Source organism: Neophocaena asiaeorientalis, unplaced genomic scaffold (genome assembly GCF_003031525.2).
Source record: "Neophocaena asiaeorientalis asiaeorientalis breed wild unplaced genomic scaffold, Neophocaena_asiaeorientalis_V1.1 scaffold128, whole genome shotgun sequence".
NCBI lineage: Eukaryota > Metazoa > Chordata > Mammalia > Artiodactyla > Phocoenidae > Neophocaena > Neophocaena asiaeorientalis.
Window position 1 is genome coordinate 573365 of NW_020175827.1, and position 17778 is coordinate 591142.

The 17778-nt window shown below is 50.2% G+C and overlaps 2 protein-coding genes across 15 annotated transcripts in view; both read right to left on the minus strand.

Annotated features, from left to right (window-relative positions):
- The window catches only part of PIAS3 (protein inhibitor of activated STAT 3), a 9603-nt gene extending 8721 nt beyond the window's left edge, over positions 1-882 (minus strand). For 2 of the 3 annotated variants that reach the window (XM_024732687.1, XM_024732689.1), the window contains exon 1: positions 112-210. In XM_024732687.1, the coding sequence (XP_024588455.1) occupies positions 112-135 (24 nt within the window). In that variant the 5' untranslated portion in view covers positions 136-210. Of the gene's footprint in view, positions 1-111; positions 211-802 lie in introns of those variants that run through there. The other variant, XM_024732688.1, reaches the window with a different exon arrangement.
- Positions 1-17778, minus strand: part of ANKRD35 (ankyrin repeat domain 35) — a 22939-nt gene that overhangs the window by 1867 nt on the left and 3294 nt on the right. For 2 of the 12 annotated variants that reach the window (XM_024732676.1, XM_024732674.1), the window contains 12 exons: positions 15007-15137; positions 14138-14226; positions 13702-13766; positions 12823-12880; positions 12560-12630; positions 12112-12218; positions 11281-11465; positions 10617-10654; positions 8435-10450; positions 6663-6752; positions 6348-6413; positions 4924-6270 (listed from right to left, as the gene is read on the minus strand). In XM_024732676.1, the coding sequence (XP_024588444.1) occupies positions 6088-6270; positions 6348-6413; positions 6663-6752; positions 8435-10450; positions 10617-10654; positions 11281-11465; positions 12112-12218; positions 12560-12630; positions 12823-12880; positions 13702-13766; positions 14138-14226; positions 15007-15137 (3099 nt within the window). In that variant the 3' untranslated portion in view covers positions 4924-6087. Of the gene's footprint in view, positions 1-4923; positions 6271-6347; positions 6414-6662; positions 6753-8434; positions 10451-10616; positions 10655-11280; positions 11466-12111; positions 12219-12559; positions 12631-12822; positions 12881-13011; positions 13085-13701; positions 13767-14137; positions 14227-14506; positions 14698-15006; positions 15143-17778 lie in introns of those variants that run through there. The other 10 variants (XR_003001476.1, XM_024732679.1, XM_024732678.1 and 7 more) reach the window with 10 other exon arrangements.

A 17778-nucleotide genomic window follows, 5' to 3' on the forward strand; every position in this document is an offset into this window, starting at 1 on the left:
CCCCGCCCCGCCGGCCCCCACCCGAGCCCTCAGCACCCAGTCTCGGTCGCTTCCCGGACTCGGCGTACAGCCGGGCTCAGTCCAGATGGGGATGGGGGAGGGGGCCGGTACCTTTAATTCGCCCAGCTCCGCCATCTTGAGACATCGCAGGCGCCCGAGCCCGAGCCCGAGCTCAGGCCCAGGGACCGGCGCACAACTCTCCACCCCGGCGCCGGCCGCAAATGCCGCCTGCTCCGCCCAGTCCGGCCCCCTACACCTCCCCTTCCCGGCCCCGCCCGCCGGGTTTTGGACCCAGCCTCAGCCCCTCCCTCCACAGCCGAACCCAGCCCCTGCACGTCTTTGGCCGGTGTGCCAGACCGGTAGACCCGGAGGGAGTGTACCGCCCGAAGGATCGCGGGGTCCCAGGGGGAATGGGAAAGGAGGTGGACCCGAAGCACCTGGGGGAGGGGGCTTTGCCACGCCGGAGTTGAGAAGGGATGAGCTTTTAGGGAGTCAAAGATACTTGGAATATGGAGAGAAAGTATCGGGAAGGGCTAAATCTCAGAGAAATGGGGGAGGGGGTAGCGAAGTTGGAGGAAATACCCTCAGCTCCTTATCTACAAGTTTAACCATCTAAATTCAAGAGTTCTACCAATTCGGGAAATGGGGGAGATCTGATCCATTTTAGAGACGCTATGGTGTCGTGAAGAGTTCATTCTATTCTCAATTCACCCCCTCCCCCCCAATTACATTGTATCTCGTGGTCCGGCGGTAGGACTCAAACTCGGCAGCAAAAAAGTTTGGTGCGGAGAGTGGGACTTACCAGCACAGTTGCAGGGAGCGGGGAGGGGGCTCGGGAGGCTCAGAGGGTGGGCTGGAGAGGTGGGGGGAGGGGGCCCGGCGCCGCTCCCGCAGTCTGCCCGGCTGGAGGTCGGTCCGGCAGCTGGACGCTGCAGCCGCAGCTCCGCCTGGGCGGGAGCTCCGCCCGGCCCAGCGCTGGGGCTGGGGCCGCCCCCCTCCTGGGTAAGCCCGCCAGGACCGCGGGAGAAGTGGGGAGGGGGCGGAGCCTGAGACGGGAGGGGCAGGGACTCAGAGCCCGGCCGGGAGGGATTAACTCCTCTAGTGAGTGGATCAGGAGAGAAGTTCTTTTATCTCCCATTCTCACTACCGCTGTGACCCTTGCAAAGTCGCGTATGCGCTTGAGGTAGAAGAATGCTGCAAATAAGATGGTGTGGAACTGGAATCTGATCGCATAAAGAGGTTCCTACTTACAGTCTCTCTCCCTAAGGGTAAGAAAGCATGGGCTGCTAAAATCCAAAGTGTACCTAAACCCTAACTTTGCCTGTGGTCCCCTACCCCCTACCTCAAATGCACTGTCACCAGAGACCCCACAGCTTTGAAGTAGCTGAAAGTGAACCGAGTGGAGGTTTTCTCACCCCAAAAGGGCACCCTTCTGCCACTCTGAACTGCCTGCTCTCCTTCCTCCAAAGCTGTAGACCTTCCAGAGGCCTCATTCTCAAATAAGCTAATCACTCGCAGGCAGGTCCCTTGAAAGTACCAACGTGAGAGCAGTTTACCCAAACTAGGTACTGGAAAAATTCATAGCATTTTATACTTAGTCGGCTGGGACCTAAGTGATAATGTCATTTGTTCAATAAATATTTGAATGCTGTTCAAAGATTGTTAGGTGGTGAGGACATAAAATCCTTGCAGGAGTTCTCAGTCTAGCAGCAGCAAGATGGTTAAACCAATAATTGGCATACAAAAAGAGTGCTTTAATAAATTATATGAGTAATCCTCTCATTTAGCTTAAACCTTCAGTATAATCCTTCCCATGAGACCCCACGGCTATAAGACCGAAGGTGCCAGCATACCAACATCCCCAGGTACCTGTTGAACTGGACCATACCCAACTATGTGGATTTTGTCCCTAGGGAGGATGTCTGCCCTCTCCCGACACTCAGGTTCTTTCCTTGCTGCTCTGCTGCCAGCAATGGTGGAACCTCAAGCTCCGGTATTTGGTTCTAAATCCCAACTGCTCCCTCCAACACTTGAATCTTCATCAGGCCCTGAGCTCTTTTTTTTTTTTTTTTGCGGTACGCGGGCCTCTCACTGTTGTGGCCTCTCCCGTTGAGGAGCACAGGCTCCGGACGCGCAGACTCAGCGGCCATGGCTCACGGGCCCAGCCGCTCCACGGCATGTGGGATCTTCCCGGACCAGGGCACGAACCCGCGTCCCCTGCATCGGGAGGCGGACTCTCAACCACTGTGCCACCAGGGAAGCCCCCTGAGCTCATTTTTTGTTCTGTTAAGTCCTCTATATCAAAAGTTACTATGGACTAGTTTGTATCTTCTAGAATTTTCAGGGGAAGGAGAAGAGGGAGGATTAAAAAAAAAGAGAGAGATGGGGAAACTCTGTGGGAGTGATGGATATGTTCATCATCTTGATGGTGTGATGGTTTTATGGGTGTATACAAATGTCAAAATTTATCAAACTGTACCCTTTACATGCAGCTTATTGTATGTCAGTTATACCCAAATAAAGCTGTAAAAATGTAAAGAAAAAAAAATCAACCTCACCTTGATTCCTAGTGACTTCATAAAGGAGGGATCTCCTTTAATAGTTAATTTGAGTCCCCAAGAAAAAGAGGAAATTCTCTTCCAAGGAGGAGCCGCTCAGCAGTGGACCTAAAGAGGCTGCTGATAGCAAGAGCAGAAGCTCCAAGAAAAAGTTCCAAAAGCTATTCCAGGGAGATTAGAATGGACATTTCTCTGATGGGGCATAACCCATGGAGATATTTCACAACCCATCCCCCATATCCCAATAAAAACAAATTCACAAGGAAAAAAAAAAAAGAGTTAATTGCAGTTATAAGTTCTAGCATCCCTACAGGATAACATAAAACTAGCAACCAGGGCACCTGAGTCTGATCCTGCCTGCAAGCTCTCTCTATCCCCAGTGCCTGGCACTTAGTAGGCCCTTTAAATATCAGTTTAATAAAGTAATGTTGCCAAAGGAGGGAACCTGCAAATCAGAACCAAGTTTCAGATCGAGGGCATTCAAAAACATGGTCTGAACTGCATCATGGCTCACCGAGCTTCACCTACTCTCACGCATGCACTCACATCTGAAGGCTGGAGCACAAAGGGGAAGTGAAGCAGGAGTAGTAAGTCCCTACTGAGGTCCGACTTGAAGACACAGCCCAGGAGGAAAGAGGGGAACATGAAGACTAGCGTTACTTTGAGAAAGAAAGATTTATTTATGAAATCAAGGAAAATTTCAGGGCTTGGGGGTGTTGGGGTAACAGTTTATGGGGTTGTATAGAGGGAGATTGTTTAGGAAGACCAGGGGCTGGAGAAAGTTCCACTTCTGTGTTATCATTAACATCACTGACCATTCCCACAGCTCAGCCATCCTGGGATCAGCTTCCAGGAGCTCCAGAGGAAGCCAAGGGCCTGGCTTCCATTACCAGAGCTGTTTCCTGACTCATACTTGAACTTAGCAAAATGATCTCCCCCTCTCTGGACCCTTCTCTCAGCAGTTCTTCATTCTTCCCACCCCACACTGCATATATAATAAGGAATGTAACAGTCCTTTTCTATTCTTTGGTAACTCTAAGGGTAGAAAGGAAAAGAGAGGTTCTTTTCCCCTTAATAGAAACGACTTGGACATTTTGATGCTCTTCTGGCAGCCGCACCCTTCTTTGTCCCCATCAATTCCTCCTCTCTTCATTCTCCCAACCTTAAAGCAGTCTTGTGCCCATCCACATAAACCCTGAAGCTGACCCTCATCTTCTTTAGGACCTAATCTACATAGCTGCTCTTTTCCTGGCCAGACCCTGGAGCGAGGCTCTGCAGCCCTCCAGTGGCCCCCTGCCTTCCACGACGGCCCCTCCCCACTCTTCTCTCAGCCCAGTCAGTCTCCACTGCCAAACCGCTGCTGCCTGACCCAGCATAACCCAGCAGGGGGTGGGCTGCGAGAAGGAACTGGGAGGGATCAGTGTGGCGGCCACCAAACAGCAATTCCAGATTTTGGAGGAACTCACTTGCCTCACTCTCACCTAGCAATCTGGCTGGTGAAGGGGCAGGAAGGGGAGGAGACCCAGGGGAAGTGGACCAGAGAGATACACTTTTTCAGTCTGAGAACAGAACTGGGGGGAAGAAGCCAAAGCTGAGTATCCCTTTCTTCCCTCTTCCAGGGATCAGACTTTTCATACCTCTTTGCACCTGGGGCAAAGAACACTGACTACAGAAGACCATGCACCTCAAATCTAGACACATGGTTTAACACACGATATAATTTTTTTTTTTTTTTTTTTTTTTGCGGTACGCGGGCCTCTCACTGTTGTGGCCTCTCCCGTTGTGGAGCACAGGCTCCGGACGCGCAGGCTCAGGGGCCATGGCTCACGGGCCCAGCCGCTCCGCGGCATGTGGGATCCTCCCGGACCGGGGCACGAACCTGCGTCCCCTGCATCGGCAGGCGGACTCTCAACCACTACGCCACCAGGGAAGCCCGATAGAATATTTTAGATTGTACATCTTGAAGAAAATCTAGGTCTCTCCATCTATCCTTCTTAAAAAAGGTAGTGGACTGAGGAGTCCCAAGGTAGAGAAAAAAGATTAGAGGTGTGTCAGTCAGTAAGAAGCAGATTTGAGAAAGAGAAAGGAAGAATGTCAATCTCCATTTTTACAGAGGGCTGTTTTTCAAACTGGGTCTTGACCCATTAGTGGATGTATTGTAACCAATATTTTTTGATGGAATATAGAACAGAATAGGGTAAATATTATTTCAGGTATGTACACACAGGATGTAAAATGTATTTGTTACTATGGATCATAATCAAAGTTTGAAAGCAGCTAACTTATGGGGCCATTTGTGATCAAAAAGGAATGAAAAAGATTCCTTCCCCCATGCCCCTTTAGGCAGAAAAAACAACACCCGACATCATCCTGCCTCCTGCTTTATTCTCCACAGAGCTGGCTTCCATCCACACCTCCTCTGATCTCATCCATGCTGAGTCCAGGGTTCAGGTTCTCAGGTCTGGGGTCCATAACATCAGGTGAAGCCCCACCCACACACCCGTAGTGGCCAACCCACCACCCACCACAGCCTGTTGGAGGCTCTGGCAACCAGGGATGCTCTATTCCCTGAAAGAAGAAATTCAAGGATGAAATGCACACACTTCTATACCCTCAGTCTCCTCCCACCCATGCCAAGATGCTAAAGATGATCCTCATCTATCTGGACTGGAGAAGATGGCTGCCTGCATAGGGGCAGGGAGAAGGATGGAGGATGACTACACTTTGAATGAATGGTGTGGGAGTGAAGGAGAGATTCTGGAATCTGTAGAGTCCCACACTAGGAAACAACTGTGCACCGCTATCCCACCATCACGCATCTTTCACCGGCATCTCTCTACCCCAGACCTTAGGAGAGTCATTCAACTCCTCTTTTCTGTCTCCATCTCGTAAGTCAGACCCCTTCAGTCTACCTGCTCACTGATTTCTGACTCCACCCAGTGATTCCCCATATCATGTCTTCTCAATTGACCTCACCTCAAACGCTCTATGCCCCACAGGACTCCCTGGTGTCAGTTACCACATGGGGCAAAAGGAGACTCCAATTTCTATCCTTAAGCCTCCTTTCTCCCAAGCTCCTTCCCTCATCACCCTCAGACCACAACTCACAACAGAGAGATCCCATATTCACCAGGGCACAGGATGCCTCACTCCTCCTGGATGCTGAGGATTCGCACTAGGATATTGTACACATCCTGTTCCATGTAGCCCTGGAGGCAGCATGAAAGAAACAAAAGGAGATGAAGAAAAGGAAATGAGAGAGACAGGAAAGGGAGAGTTTCTATGGTAGAGTAGGATGCTACTTACTCAGTGCCCTCACTTATACTACTTAACTTCTCAACAGCTGTTTCCTAATCTTCACAAGGAAGATAATCATGCCGACTTTTTAGAACTGCTGTGAAGGTTACAACTGTGAATATGGAGCAAAGCACCGGGTACACAGTAAGTATTCGATTCTTTGTAGTTATTATTATTCCTAATAAAGGAGCGAGCCACCCACCTCTTCTTCCTTGGCGAGGGATAAGCTGGCTCAGGAGGACACTGAGAAGTGGCGTAGGGGACAGGAAAAAGCCTTACAGTCAATCAGGGAATTGAAAAGGAGGGGCAAACACCTCTCCCCCTCACATTCATACATAACTTCTCTCAATCTGCCTAATGATATCCGGAAACCTGGTACTGGGACATCTAAAGTCCAGCTTCCTGAGAGACGAGTCTGTGCAGGTAAGAGAAGGGATGCCAAATGCAATGGCCCCTGGCCAGCTCTCTGCCTCTACCTGCCCCCAGGCTCACCTGAGCAGCATTCAGCAGATGATTCCTATAGGTGGAGATGATCTCTTTGTGGTTCTTCTGGGAATCCTGGGAGTGAGCATCAATGGGAGGTCATGTGCCCAGCCTCTCACACTCACCCTCATCCCCCAAGCATGAGGAACAATGAAGTGAAGTGCTCAGCTGTGCCAGGTAGGCTCCCTTGGCCCATCACTGGCTCAGCCTAGACCACTGCCTAGCCAGGCCTCTGGAATCCCCAGAATCTCTCCCACAGGTACATCACTTCCACTGTGCACCCTCTTCTCTAGCAGTGTCCATTCCCCCGAGGGCCAGACATACCTGCAGCTGTCGGGCAAGGTGAGCATTTTCTCCCCGAACGGCTAGAATCTCCTCTGAAAGCTGCTCCAGCTTCTTCAACAATTCCTTGATCTGAGGTCAAAAGGAAAGAAAAGGAACCAATGAGGCCCCAGTCATTTCCCACCCCAATACCACCCAAAGTCAAGGTGAGTTTCCTTTTATTGGGTATTTAATATCTGCCAGAAACTTTTACACACATTGTCTCACTTAATACTCAAAACAGCTCTTCTTCTGTTCTGAGACGAACAATCCTTCTCTGAGGGAACTATTATTATTCACATTTTGTAGATAAGGTGTCTGAGTTAAGTAATTTGTCAAAATCATACAGCTAATAAGTGAAGAAATCATAATTTGAACCAAGATCTCTTTGAATTCATGGGACACACTCTTAACTCTGTACTGGATCCTGACCTACTTTGGCCTACTGACCACTGAGGGAAATGGAGATGAGTTTCTGTGGTTTGTGAGACTGAGGTACAAATGCAGTTAATGATAACCAGCAGTAATAGGAATAGTGGTAGTAGGAATAATAAAACTAGCTAACGTCTACTGAGTACCAGCCATTTACCAAAAATTGTCCTATTTTAAATATAATGTCTTATTTAATGTAACCCTCACAACAACTCTGTTATTATCCGCATTTTATAGATGAGAAAACTGAGGCTTAGATAACTCACCCAAGATCAATCAGTTTGTTTGTTTTTTTTTTGGCCAAACCGTGCAGCTTGTGGGATCTTAGTTCCCCGACCAGGGATCAAACCCTGCAGTGGAAGCCAGGAGTCCTAACCACTGGACCGCCAGGGAATTCCCAATCAGTTCGTTTTGAAATTGAAATTCAAATGCAGACAACCTCAGTTCGGAGCCCACTACACTATTTTTTTTGCTCATTTGTCTACTTTTATCTTCCCCTTCAACACCAACAGAAAATTCCTTTCTTTAATTAGCCCCACCCCACACTGATTCCTATTCTGTATAACATTCCTTCTATTTTTATGTCCTTTATAGTCCACAAAATATATATTCCCTACATTTTTTAATCCTTCTAAATTTGATCATGTACACAAACTTTGATAAGTCTGAATTCACTCACTGCACAGGTAGTTCTACAATTACTAAATTCATTTGTAAATTGACGTTTTTGAATTTGTAAAACATGTCTGTCGGAAGCCTGTAGACTTATATTCACCTTTGGAGCAATCATTAGGAAACTCGGGTATCTAACACAATGGTTTTCAAACTTTCATTTTTCTCTGCATTGGCACCCTCTTTGCCAATGGAAATCTTTTGTAGAGCCCACTCTGACTGAAGTGGGAGGGGAGAAAGGGACTACGGTCCAGTCTACTTCTCTTAACCCGTCAGCAACCCCTAGACCAGGCACCTCCTCAGAACCCTAGCAAAACCACAGCGACTCACCACAGCATCCGCTATCTTCGCAGGCTAATACATTACCTAAGTCAAGATGCCGATTAAACCATAGTACCCCAATGGTGGTAGCCCTGACCACACTGCTTCTGAACCCTGCGTCCCAAATTCTAATACCTAAGCCCCCTTCTCTCTTGTATTTATAACTTACCTCACCTCCAATCTCAATCCCAGACACCCTCAGACCCAGGAGAACATAGTGCCGTCCTTGCAAATGACTGGTGTTCTGTTTGGGGTATTAATCGGACGAACCAAAGATAGATTCCGGTCAGCCAATCCTAAACACACAGAAACCTGCCCTGATGCTCCCTTCGGCTGCCTGGTCTGCTCACCTTGGCCTCCTTGTCCCGGCCAGCCCCGATGAGATGCTCCACCTTCTCTTTCAGCAGCTCCGCCGTTTTCTCCAACTGCTCGGACCGCCCGCGCAGCTCGCTGGCCTGGCGCTCCTGCCCCGCCGCACGCGCGGCCAGGTCCCCGCTCCTACGCCGCTCCTCGGCCACCGCCTCCCGCAGCCGTCCCATCTCCCGGCAGGCCGTATTATACTTTTCCAGCAGGGCCTTTAGCTCCTGGCCCCAAGCCCGGGCCTGGGCCACCAGTGAGCCCCGAGTTTGCTCGTGCTGCCGCAGACCGGCCGCCTCCCGGGCCCTCAGCTCAGCCACTTCCTCCGTGGCTTGGTAGAGCAGCTGCTTCAGCTTCCTGATCTCCTGGCTCTTCCCGCTCATCGTGGCCTGAACCGCCCGCAGCTCTTCCTCCAGCTTCCCCAGGTCTTGCTCCAGAGCTTCAACTTGGGGGGACGCTGAGGCCTCTGAGGAGGCGCCCGGTTCCCCACATCGGGCAGGGGAGCCCCGCAGCTGCTGGTTTTCCTCTTCTAGCCGAGCCAGCACCTGCTGGGCCTCACGGTGCCTGGCCACCAGGGCGCTGACGCAGGCCTGCAGCTCCTCCAGGCGATCGGCCGTTGGGCACCGTGCACTCCCCCTGCCCACCAAGTCTGGGGGCAGGCAGTCCCACAGTCCCTGGAGGCCTCTGCTCTGGGAGGCCAGGCGCTTCCGCAACTTCTCTGTGGCCTCCTTCTCCAGGGCCAGTTCATCTGTCAGCAGCCCCATGCTCCACCGCAACTGCTGTAGCTGGACCTGCGCCTCTGGCTTGGGCACGCACTCCCGTTGTAGCCGCTGGCTCAGGGACGGCAGGTCCCCCTGCAACCACTGCCGCTCCTGGCCCAGCTCCCCCAACTCCTGCGGCAAGTTACTGTCGCTCAGCCTCAGTGCTGACACCTCCTTCTCCAGCTGTCCCTCTGCCAGGCCTCCTCCTGGCATCTGTTCCCCTCCAGGCATCCCTAGAGGCTCTCCCCAGGCCCCAGGAGCCCCTTCCTCCTTCCCTTCACCCTCTTTGGTGATGGCCCCTGGGCCGGCCTTTGGGGATCCCTCTCTGGGCTCCTGGGCAGGGACCTCAGGTTTCATCTGTAATCCTGCTTTTGCCCTATCCAGCCTCACCAGCACCCGCTCCAACCTGGCCTCCATCTTCTCCCAGGCTGCTGCTGCAGCCTCAGCCCGGGACGTCCCCACAGCTCCCTCCAGGTCTGGTCTTGATAAAACCCCCCGGGCTGCATCCTTTTCTCGCCACACCGCAGCCAGTTCCTCCCTCAGCTGTAGCAGGAGCTGGTTCATGGCTGCTGTGTGCACTGGTTCAGCCACTGTGCCTGTTGGTTCAGCCCCTGGGGCCTGGGGCCTCGGCTTCTGGCCAGCTTGCAGTTGGTCAGTGTGATCAGGGCCAAGGGCCTGCCCACCACTGGCGGTCGGTTGCTGTCCTGTGGATCTCCCAGTGGTCTCAGACCTTGGGCTGTGGGGTGGCTCCTGTTCTTCTGGTTGGGACCTTCCGTGGGCGTCATACTGGATCACCCCTCCAGCTGAATCCTCAGCCTTCTTGGAAGCTAATACTGGCCTTGCTGCAGCTGCGGCTGCTGCCTGTTGCTGCTTCTTTAGCTCTTGTATGCACTTAGCCAGCAGGTCGAGGGTACAACCCTGCTCCATGCCATCTCCTCCAGGCCGGAGACTAGAGCGCAGGTCTCCCGGAGCTCCGGGCTCTTGTGATAGGAGGAGCCCCAGCTCCCGAACCTGTTCTTGAATCTGGCTCTCCAGGCCCAGATAAGCTGCAGATTGAGCCTTACACTCTTCCGTACTTCGCAGCAGCTCCTGCTCCAACTGGGAAACTTTCCTCTGCTCCTCTTCATACTTCCACTTCCACTCCCCTGAACAGGGATCTTCATCCTCTTCTTCCTCCTGCTCCTCCTCAGGCTCTGCCCTCCATGGGATCTTAGGTGGAGAACCCACCCGAGGCTCAGATGGAGAGGCCTATGGAGAAAAAGGAACAGTGAAGTAAACCCAGGCAGCTAGTCCAAGAGGGCCTTTCTTCTCTTAGACTGTCTCGATGCCCCGGTGATCACTGCCCGGGAGATATCCCAGCGGGAAAGCCTGGGGGTGGGTCAGAAGCAAAAGGAGAAGGCACTTACGGTCTTACCTGGGATGCAAGATCTGGGTGTTGAACTAACCCCTGACCTACATGAAAAGACATGGGGAAAATGAGAGAGGAGACAGGGCCCACGTGCTTCTAGCCCACACTCTGCCTTCAGACTTTCTCTGAAAGGAGTGGCCCCTCAGTGTTAATCCTTTACCACACATGTCGAATAGGGAAAGCCACCCCTATTTGATGACTCCCTAGCTGTCCAGCAACCTTCGTTTCCTATCTCAGAGATATGCCAGCTCATTCATTTCATTCACTCACTTATTTATTGGACACTGTGCCAGGCACTGTTATAGGCGCCAGGACCTCAATGGTGAGCGAAACAGAGATGGCCTGTCATCTGAGGGGGTTACAGTCTAGTAGGGGAGAGAGAGAGATTGACCATCAAATCACATAAATAGATGTACAACTGCAACTCATAAATGCTAGCAACAGTACTAGCCAGAGTTGCCTTCAGTGAAAGACAAGGCTGCTTTGAAGAACTTTGTGACCGTGCTTTTGGGAATTTGGAGTCATCTCATAGCAGCAGCAGTAAATAAGTAAATTCTCAACTAAAGTGACAATTATTATTGCCATGGAAACAAAGGGGATTCTAAGACGCTTCTCTGATTCTAAGGCTATCGAGGAGCATCTTGAAGTTACAAAAGGGTATTGGCTTTACCTCCCAGCCCCTGCCGGTTCAGGGCCCGCTGCAGCAGCCTCCACAGCATCTTGTCTTGTGTGCGTAGAGCATAAGGCAAAGCATCATGCCCTGTGCTGTCCACCACCCCTGCATCTGCTCCATAGCTCAGGAGCAGTTCAGCCACCTCAGTGCTGCCTTTTTCACAGGCCAGGATCAGAGCCGATCTATGGGTTGGGACAAATCTGAGCATAAGCTTTTCTCATGGAACCCAGGAGTCCCGGTTTCAAAAAATCCACTCACAAGGTCAGCTCTCACTCAGTGTGGTCAGGAGCACCACAGACCAACACCAGCCAGTGACAAAGCATGAGGCCAGACCAGAACTTTTCAAATGTCATTCCTTGGAGCTGTAGCATCAGAAAGCAGGGGGCCAGTTGGAAGGGCTCCACTTCCATCTGCTTTATAGATTGAGGTTCTGCATAAATTCTTTACGGGGGAAAAAGTATTCCATTGCTTAGAACATAGTTCGAAAACCAGTAAATTAAACTAGTGGATCCAGAGGTATTGATTCTACTTCCAGAGTCACCTATGCTAGGAAGATGGCAGTGTCAGCAACAGAATAGGAAAGTATAAGGAAAACGTTCTCAACTCACCAAGAGGAAAAGAGTGAAGCAACAAGCAGTGCTCTTCTGAACCACCACTGAGAAGCAGAGAGGTTCCCAAGAAAACAGAGACCAACCTGCCTTCTTCCCCAATACACACACACACACACACACACACACACACACACACACACACACACACTTTGCCCAGTGGCTCCTTTCTAGATTGGTCAGGGTTGGGATTTGGGGTGGGAAGACGGGGAAGGCTCACTTGTCATTCTTGTCAGTGACATTAACCCGGGCGCCTCTCTGCAGTAGCTGTGAGCAGATAGCTGCGTGACCACCCATCGATGCAGTCATCAGGGGTGTACGTCCATCCTGCACAGATTGTGGGAAGGGGGTTCACGAGGAACCGGGGGAACCAGGGCTTTGACACAATGCAACCAACTCTCCTGTTCCCGCACCTCTCCAGGAAAAAGCCCCAATCCTGGGGCTAAATACTCCTTCTCAGAGGGTTAGAAGCTCTCCAGAAGATAAACCTTAACCTCTCTGTGTGGAAGAGGAGGAAGGACATGGGGAGAAGGAAGAGGAGGTGGTGCTACACAACCCCTGGTCATGGAACTTGGCTTAAGTTCCATAATTAATGACCATAATTAAGTTCAGAGAAAGCAGCAGTCTCCCCATGTAGGGCCCTGCCCAGCTGCCCAGCTGACACTCACATTATCCAGGACATCCAGGAAGGCTTCGTGATCACACAGGAGGAGCACACTTGAGGCACAGCCAGAGAAGGCTACGGAGGGTTGCGGGATGATCGGGTTAAGGGGAAGCAGGAAGGACACCTAGTCAGACCATGACGCAGCATTCCCTCCGACCATTTCAGCAGTCAGCTCTGGCCTGCTCTTCCCACCAAATGTTATCCCCCGCTCCCTCCCCATCCTCTGGTCCCTGCAGCCCTGTTTCCCACCAGTCCCCTGGCACACACCTGCCCAGTGCAATGGAGTACGATTTTCCACATCTACAGCATCTTCATTGGCACCATGCTGCAAACAGCCACAAAGGGAAGCAGCATGGAGCGTGGTGTTAACATTCTCATCCCATAACCCCCTGTTGGGTCACCAGCTTTCACATTACTGTGGGGAGGGGCAGGAGGGCCATGACTTTGGCTACCTACTAGGCAAGTCCAATTTATTCCTTGCAGATGATAGGCAGCCTTGAATTTCAGCCCTGGTTCATAAACCTAGGGCCTAAGAAAAATCATATTATAGGTAAATAAACATGTTAGGGAAAATGACAACTGAGTCTATGTCTGGTATTTTAGGATCATAACTGGGAAACTTGGAAAGGGCCAGGAAGAACAAAGCAGAACATCCATTTGCACAGTGGCCTGTTGAACTGTGCCTTTGAACTTTGGGAGACTTATTTCTGAATTGTCCATATGTCATTTCACATGTATATTTCTCTTTGTACTCCTACACCACAAACTCCTCAAAACAGACAGCAGGCTTTGGGTTTAATGTGAACACCTCTGCCATCCTTCCACCAGCCCATCATCACAGCAGTTAGTCTCTGCAGTGCCTCTGCCAGTGGCTGAGCTCAATACATGCATATCAACTGACTGGCAGTCAGTCCCTGGCAACGCTGCTTTACGACATGCCCTCAAGGGCAGCATTAAGCAGGGTGTCTGCACGTAGCAGGTGTTAAACAAATGTTGGTGAACTAATGAATAAGTGATTACTAGCTCTCTTATTGGGAATGAGAGGGGTACATTTGACCAAATATTGCTTGTGAGCACAAGACAGAGTAAGGCGTCCCTGGGTCCTCCTCTTCCTTTCACAGGAGTAGTATCAGAGGTTGCTCTTACCTGCAGCAGGACCTTGACACATTGTGGCTGGCAGGAAATGGTGGCCGAGTGCAGGGCGGTGCTCCCTGGGAAGCGAAAGAAGGGGAGAGGGAGGGTGGGTGGCCCCATGCATACCGATGACTCACAGGGAGGGAAGGCAAGAGACGCACATATAATCAGAGGGAGATTAGAGAGAGAGGCTCTCAGCCACATGGGGCCAGAAATTCCTGTTCCCCAAGTGCCTGGTACCTGCGGTGGAGGTGGGAATGGGGGTGAGGTAGGCCCAGCTTGCAGGGAGCGGAACCCCTGGAAGGAGACTGGCCAGAACTTATGAGGAGAGAAGCAGGAGGGCTACAGTTGGAACCTCCAGCAGGGCCCAGCACTGGCCCCCCACCCCCCGACTGCTGCTGTAAAGGGAAAAGCAAGCAGCATGACCCAGTGCTTTAGTCTAACTCACCATCCTCATTCTTGCTGTCGATGTCAGCCCCATTCACAAGTAGTATAGTCAGACATTCTGTCAGGCCTTTGGAGGCTGCCAGATGAAACCTGCCAGAATCAACGCCGAGAGGCAGAAGGATGAAGGGACCAGGGGATGAGGAATGGGAGAACCTTAATAAGCACTGCCTACTAAGCTCCGTCACCCCGAAGCCAATCCCAAAAGCAGAGAGGGAAGCTCCCATAGCCTGACTTTCTGAGAAAGAGAAGCCTATATAAATGGCCTACTGTTAAAACTTCAGAGGAGGCTGGGAGCAAAGGTAGGAATAAGAGCTACAGGTCTCAAGCAATCTCAGCGTACTGCAGGGGCGTCCAGGGAACACATAATTACCTGTAACTCAGCACAGGACACTTAGCAGACTGGAAGTGTCACAAAGTGGGCCAGAGCAGAGGGCTGGACATTTGCAGGCTGACTTGGGAAGAGACAAGGGCTAATATCCCTCTTGTTCTAATCACTCCTTCCAGCCACATGACTCTCATGGCCACCACTGCACTCCTAATTTCTCAAGCATACACACCCTCCTATTTGTACAATGAAGAAATACTCTATTTAGTGTATGTTTCAATTTTCCATTTGTTTCATGGGCTTTATGTCCTTTTTTGGTCAATTTTGTTGATGTGGGTCATGAGGTGTGTGGACCTCAGGGACAATATCTTCTTCCCCCACTTTTGCAGCACTTGATATGTAGCAAAGATTTATTGATATACTTGCTAATTAAGACAAAAAAGGGCTCTGACGTTGTAGGCATTTCCTGGTCTTACATCATACTGGGGTTTGGGTTTTTAAAGAGAGCCACATACCAAGGGTGGGGATCAAGAAGGCTTACTTACGGGGACTGGCCGTTCGGGTCTAGCTTGGTGGGTCGGGCAGATTTCCTGGAGGCCAGGGCAGCCACACATCCCACGTCCCCCCGCTGCACTGCCTCCAGAAGCTTCTGATCACGGCGGTTCCATCTCTCCACCTGGTCCAGAGCCACAGATTGCGTGAATATAAGAGGCGGGGGTAGAGTGGAGAAAGAAAAGAAGAACATGTTTAGGATGCCAAGCAAGGGAAAAGGGACATCCCTGAGATCCTTTCAATGTTCCACAAGTCGCTCAGTCTAGATCATTTAGTCCTTCTAGGTGGGCCAGTTAAATAGTCACCAACTCATATGCCACTGGGGACTACTGCCCGTTTTTGCCAGCCCTGGACCAAAAGGTGCTTGGACTACTGAATTAAAAATCATTTTTAAGGACTGAATGCATAGTAATTCAAATGTCTTTTTTTTTTTTTCTGGTACGCAGGCCTCTCAACTGTTGTGGCCTCTCCCGTTGCGGAGCACAGGCTCCAGACGCGCAGACTCAGCGGCCATGGCTCACGGGCCCAGCCGCTCCGCGGCCCTCAAGTGTCTTTTTATCAGCATTATGATTATTGTTGATAGGTGCACAACCTCCTAGCAATCGTAGCCATGATTCCTTTCCCTTTTGCTCTTTAAGTCTTGCTGGAGCAAACTGAACCAAACTGACCACTCTGGACTGGGTTCACCTTGCCTCTCAATGCCCCAAGCCCCGTGCTCCTCTGTTTCTTTGTTCTCAGATATTTGAGAAATCAAGGCACCTAGCTTTGGGTCATAGCTAGGAGTCCAAATACCTATCCAGAGCATCTCTACCCATTGGCTTTGGGGCCCAAAACTAGGAGCAGAGGCACAGAGTTTTCGTTTTCCCTTCTCATACCTATGCCCTGAGGCTAGTCCTTCTTCCCCTTCCACGGCAACAACAACCAAAAGGCAAAGACAGGTCTCTAGCTCGGCTTGAGGAGACAGCTCCCCTCCTCCACCCTTCCCTCCCTCCTCATTTTCCTGGCAGGGAGCAGCTGTCCCAGACAACAGCCATACCTGGGCACGCATTGTTCTACCATGCCAGCTTGACTTTTTCAGGTGGTGGGGTAATTACAATAATTGAAGTATCACAGAACATGAAAGAGCTGTGTAAAAACACCCAGAGCTGAAAGCACGGAAAAGCCTGGTTTGGTCCAGAGAGGAAAGGAAAGGAAAGGAAGAAAGGATGCAAAAATCTGTGGAATGGTGAAAAGGGCCCTAGGTGAATATTTGTCAGCAGGCCTAAGTTCACGGCCTTGTTCAGCTACTTCAGTAATTCACATACTTCAGCTACCTAGAGTAAGTCATTGAACACCTCTAATCTGTTTCCCCATCTATAAAATGAGGAAAATAATAACTACCTCATCATGCTGTGAGTATTAAATGAGCTAACGTATATAAAATCTCTCTGTAAACTGTAAAAAGCTATACAAGTGTATGGCATCCTTATAAAAAAAACAGGAAGCAGTGGGGGACTGGTGGCGGCACATTGCATTTTATGAGGTGTAATTGCAACAAGAAGAGGCTATAGGAGAAGGTGGGGGAAAAAAGGGGTCTATGGAAGCCAACTCATTTTCAGATACATAGCCAGGGCAAATTATTAATCAAGAACAGGAAAGACTTTAAATGCCTAAACCATAAAATTATCTAAGGTAGATGGATTCTGAGGTAATACTCGTGAGGTAATTCCTCGTAGCCCTTTTAAGTGCTATTTCAATTACCCTCTCAACACCCCTAGAAAGTAGTTAGGGCTGATATTATTTTATCTAGTTGACAGAAAAGAAACTGAAGCACACTGAGGTTAGATAACTGTCCAGGGTCACACCACAAAATAGTGGTAAAATTGAGATTAGAACCCAGGCCATCAGATGCCCTACTCTAGTTCTCACCACCAGGCCATTTACTACGGAGCTATGGAAGGTTTACTTATTTTCAAATAAACAGTCTAAGACCGCCTCCAGGGTAAAACCATTCACCTTCAGACACTACTCTGTACAAGGAGAAGAGTCTCCAAACAGGTTAATTCTCAAAGGACATAATAAGCAAAATGACTGCTCCACATACCAACAGACTGAGATGTAATAACACGTTATCCAATGCCCCATGGGGGGCCATATCACCCTCAGAAAAAGCAGACAGCTAGAACTACACCTCCACCACAGGACGCCACCATCAGCTGACCTCAATCTGAAGTTCTCTATTTAAAATCCAGATTCTAACACTTTCTATCCTTGTGAATTGAGGCATGTAAAACTTTTTTGAACCTCAGTTTGCTAATAAAGTAACACTATATAAAGCACCTAGAACTGTCTGTCACGTAGTAGGTACACAATAAATGTCAGCCCTAATCCCCATCCTTCCTAGCCTTGCTTGGCACATTTTGGGTGTTCCTGGGCTCAGAATTCTCCATCCAGGGGAGTGGGAGGAAGGGATCTTGATCATATCGGGTAATGTATGACACTCAAGCTGTATAGATGGTAAAGGTGCTTCTTAGCAAGGTAGATAATTCTCTTTCCAGCTAGATAGTTCTAAATCCACCCAATTTACTTCCTATAATCTTGTTATACCAAGAAGAATTTAGAATAGGTAGAAATTCTTCACAGCCAAACCTCTGCAGAGCTAGGGTGAAGAAGAACAGAGGGGAACTTCCCTGGCAGTCCAGTGGTTAAAACTCTACACTCCCAATGCAGGGGGCACGGGTTCGATCCCTGGTAGGGGAACTAAGATCCCGCATGGCCACATGGCA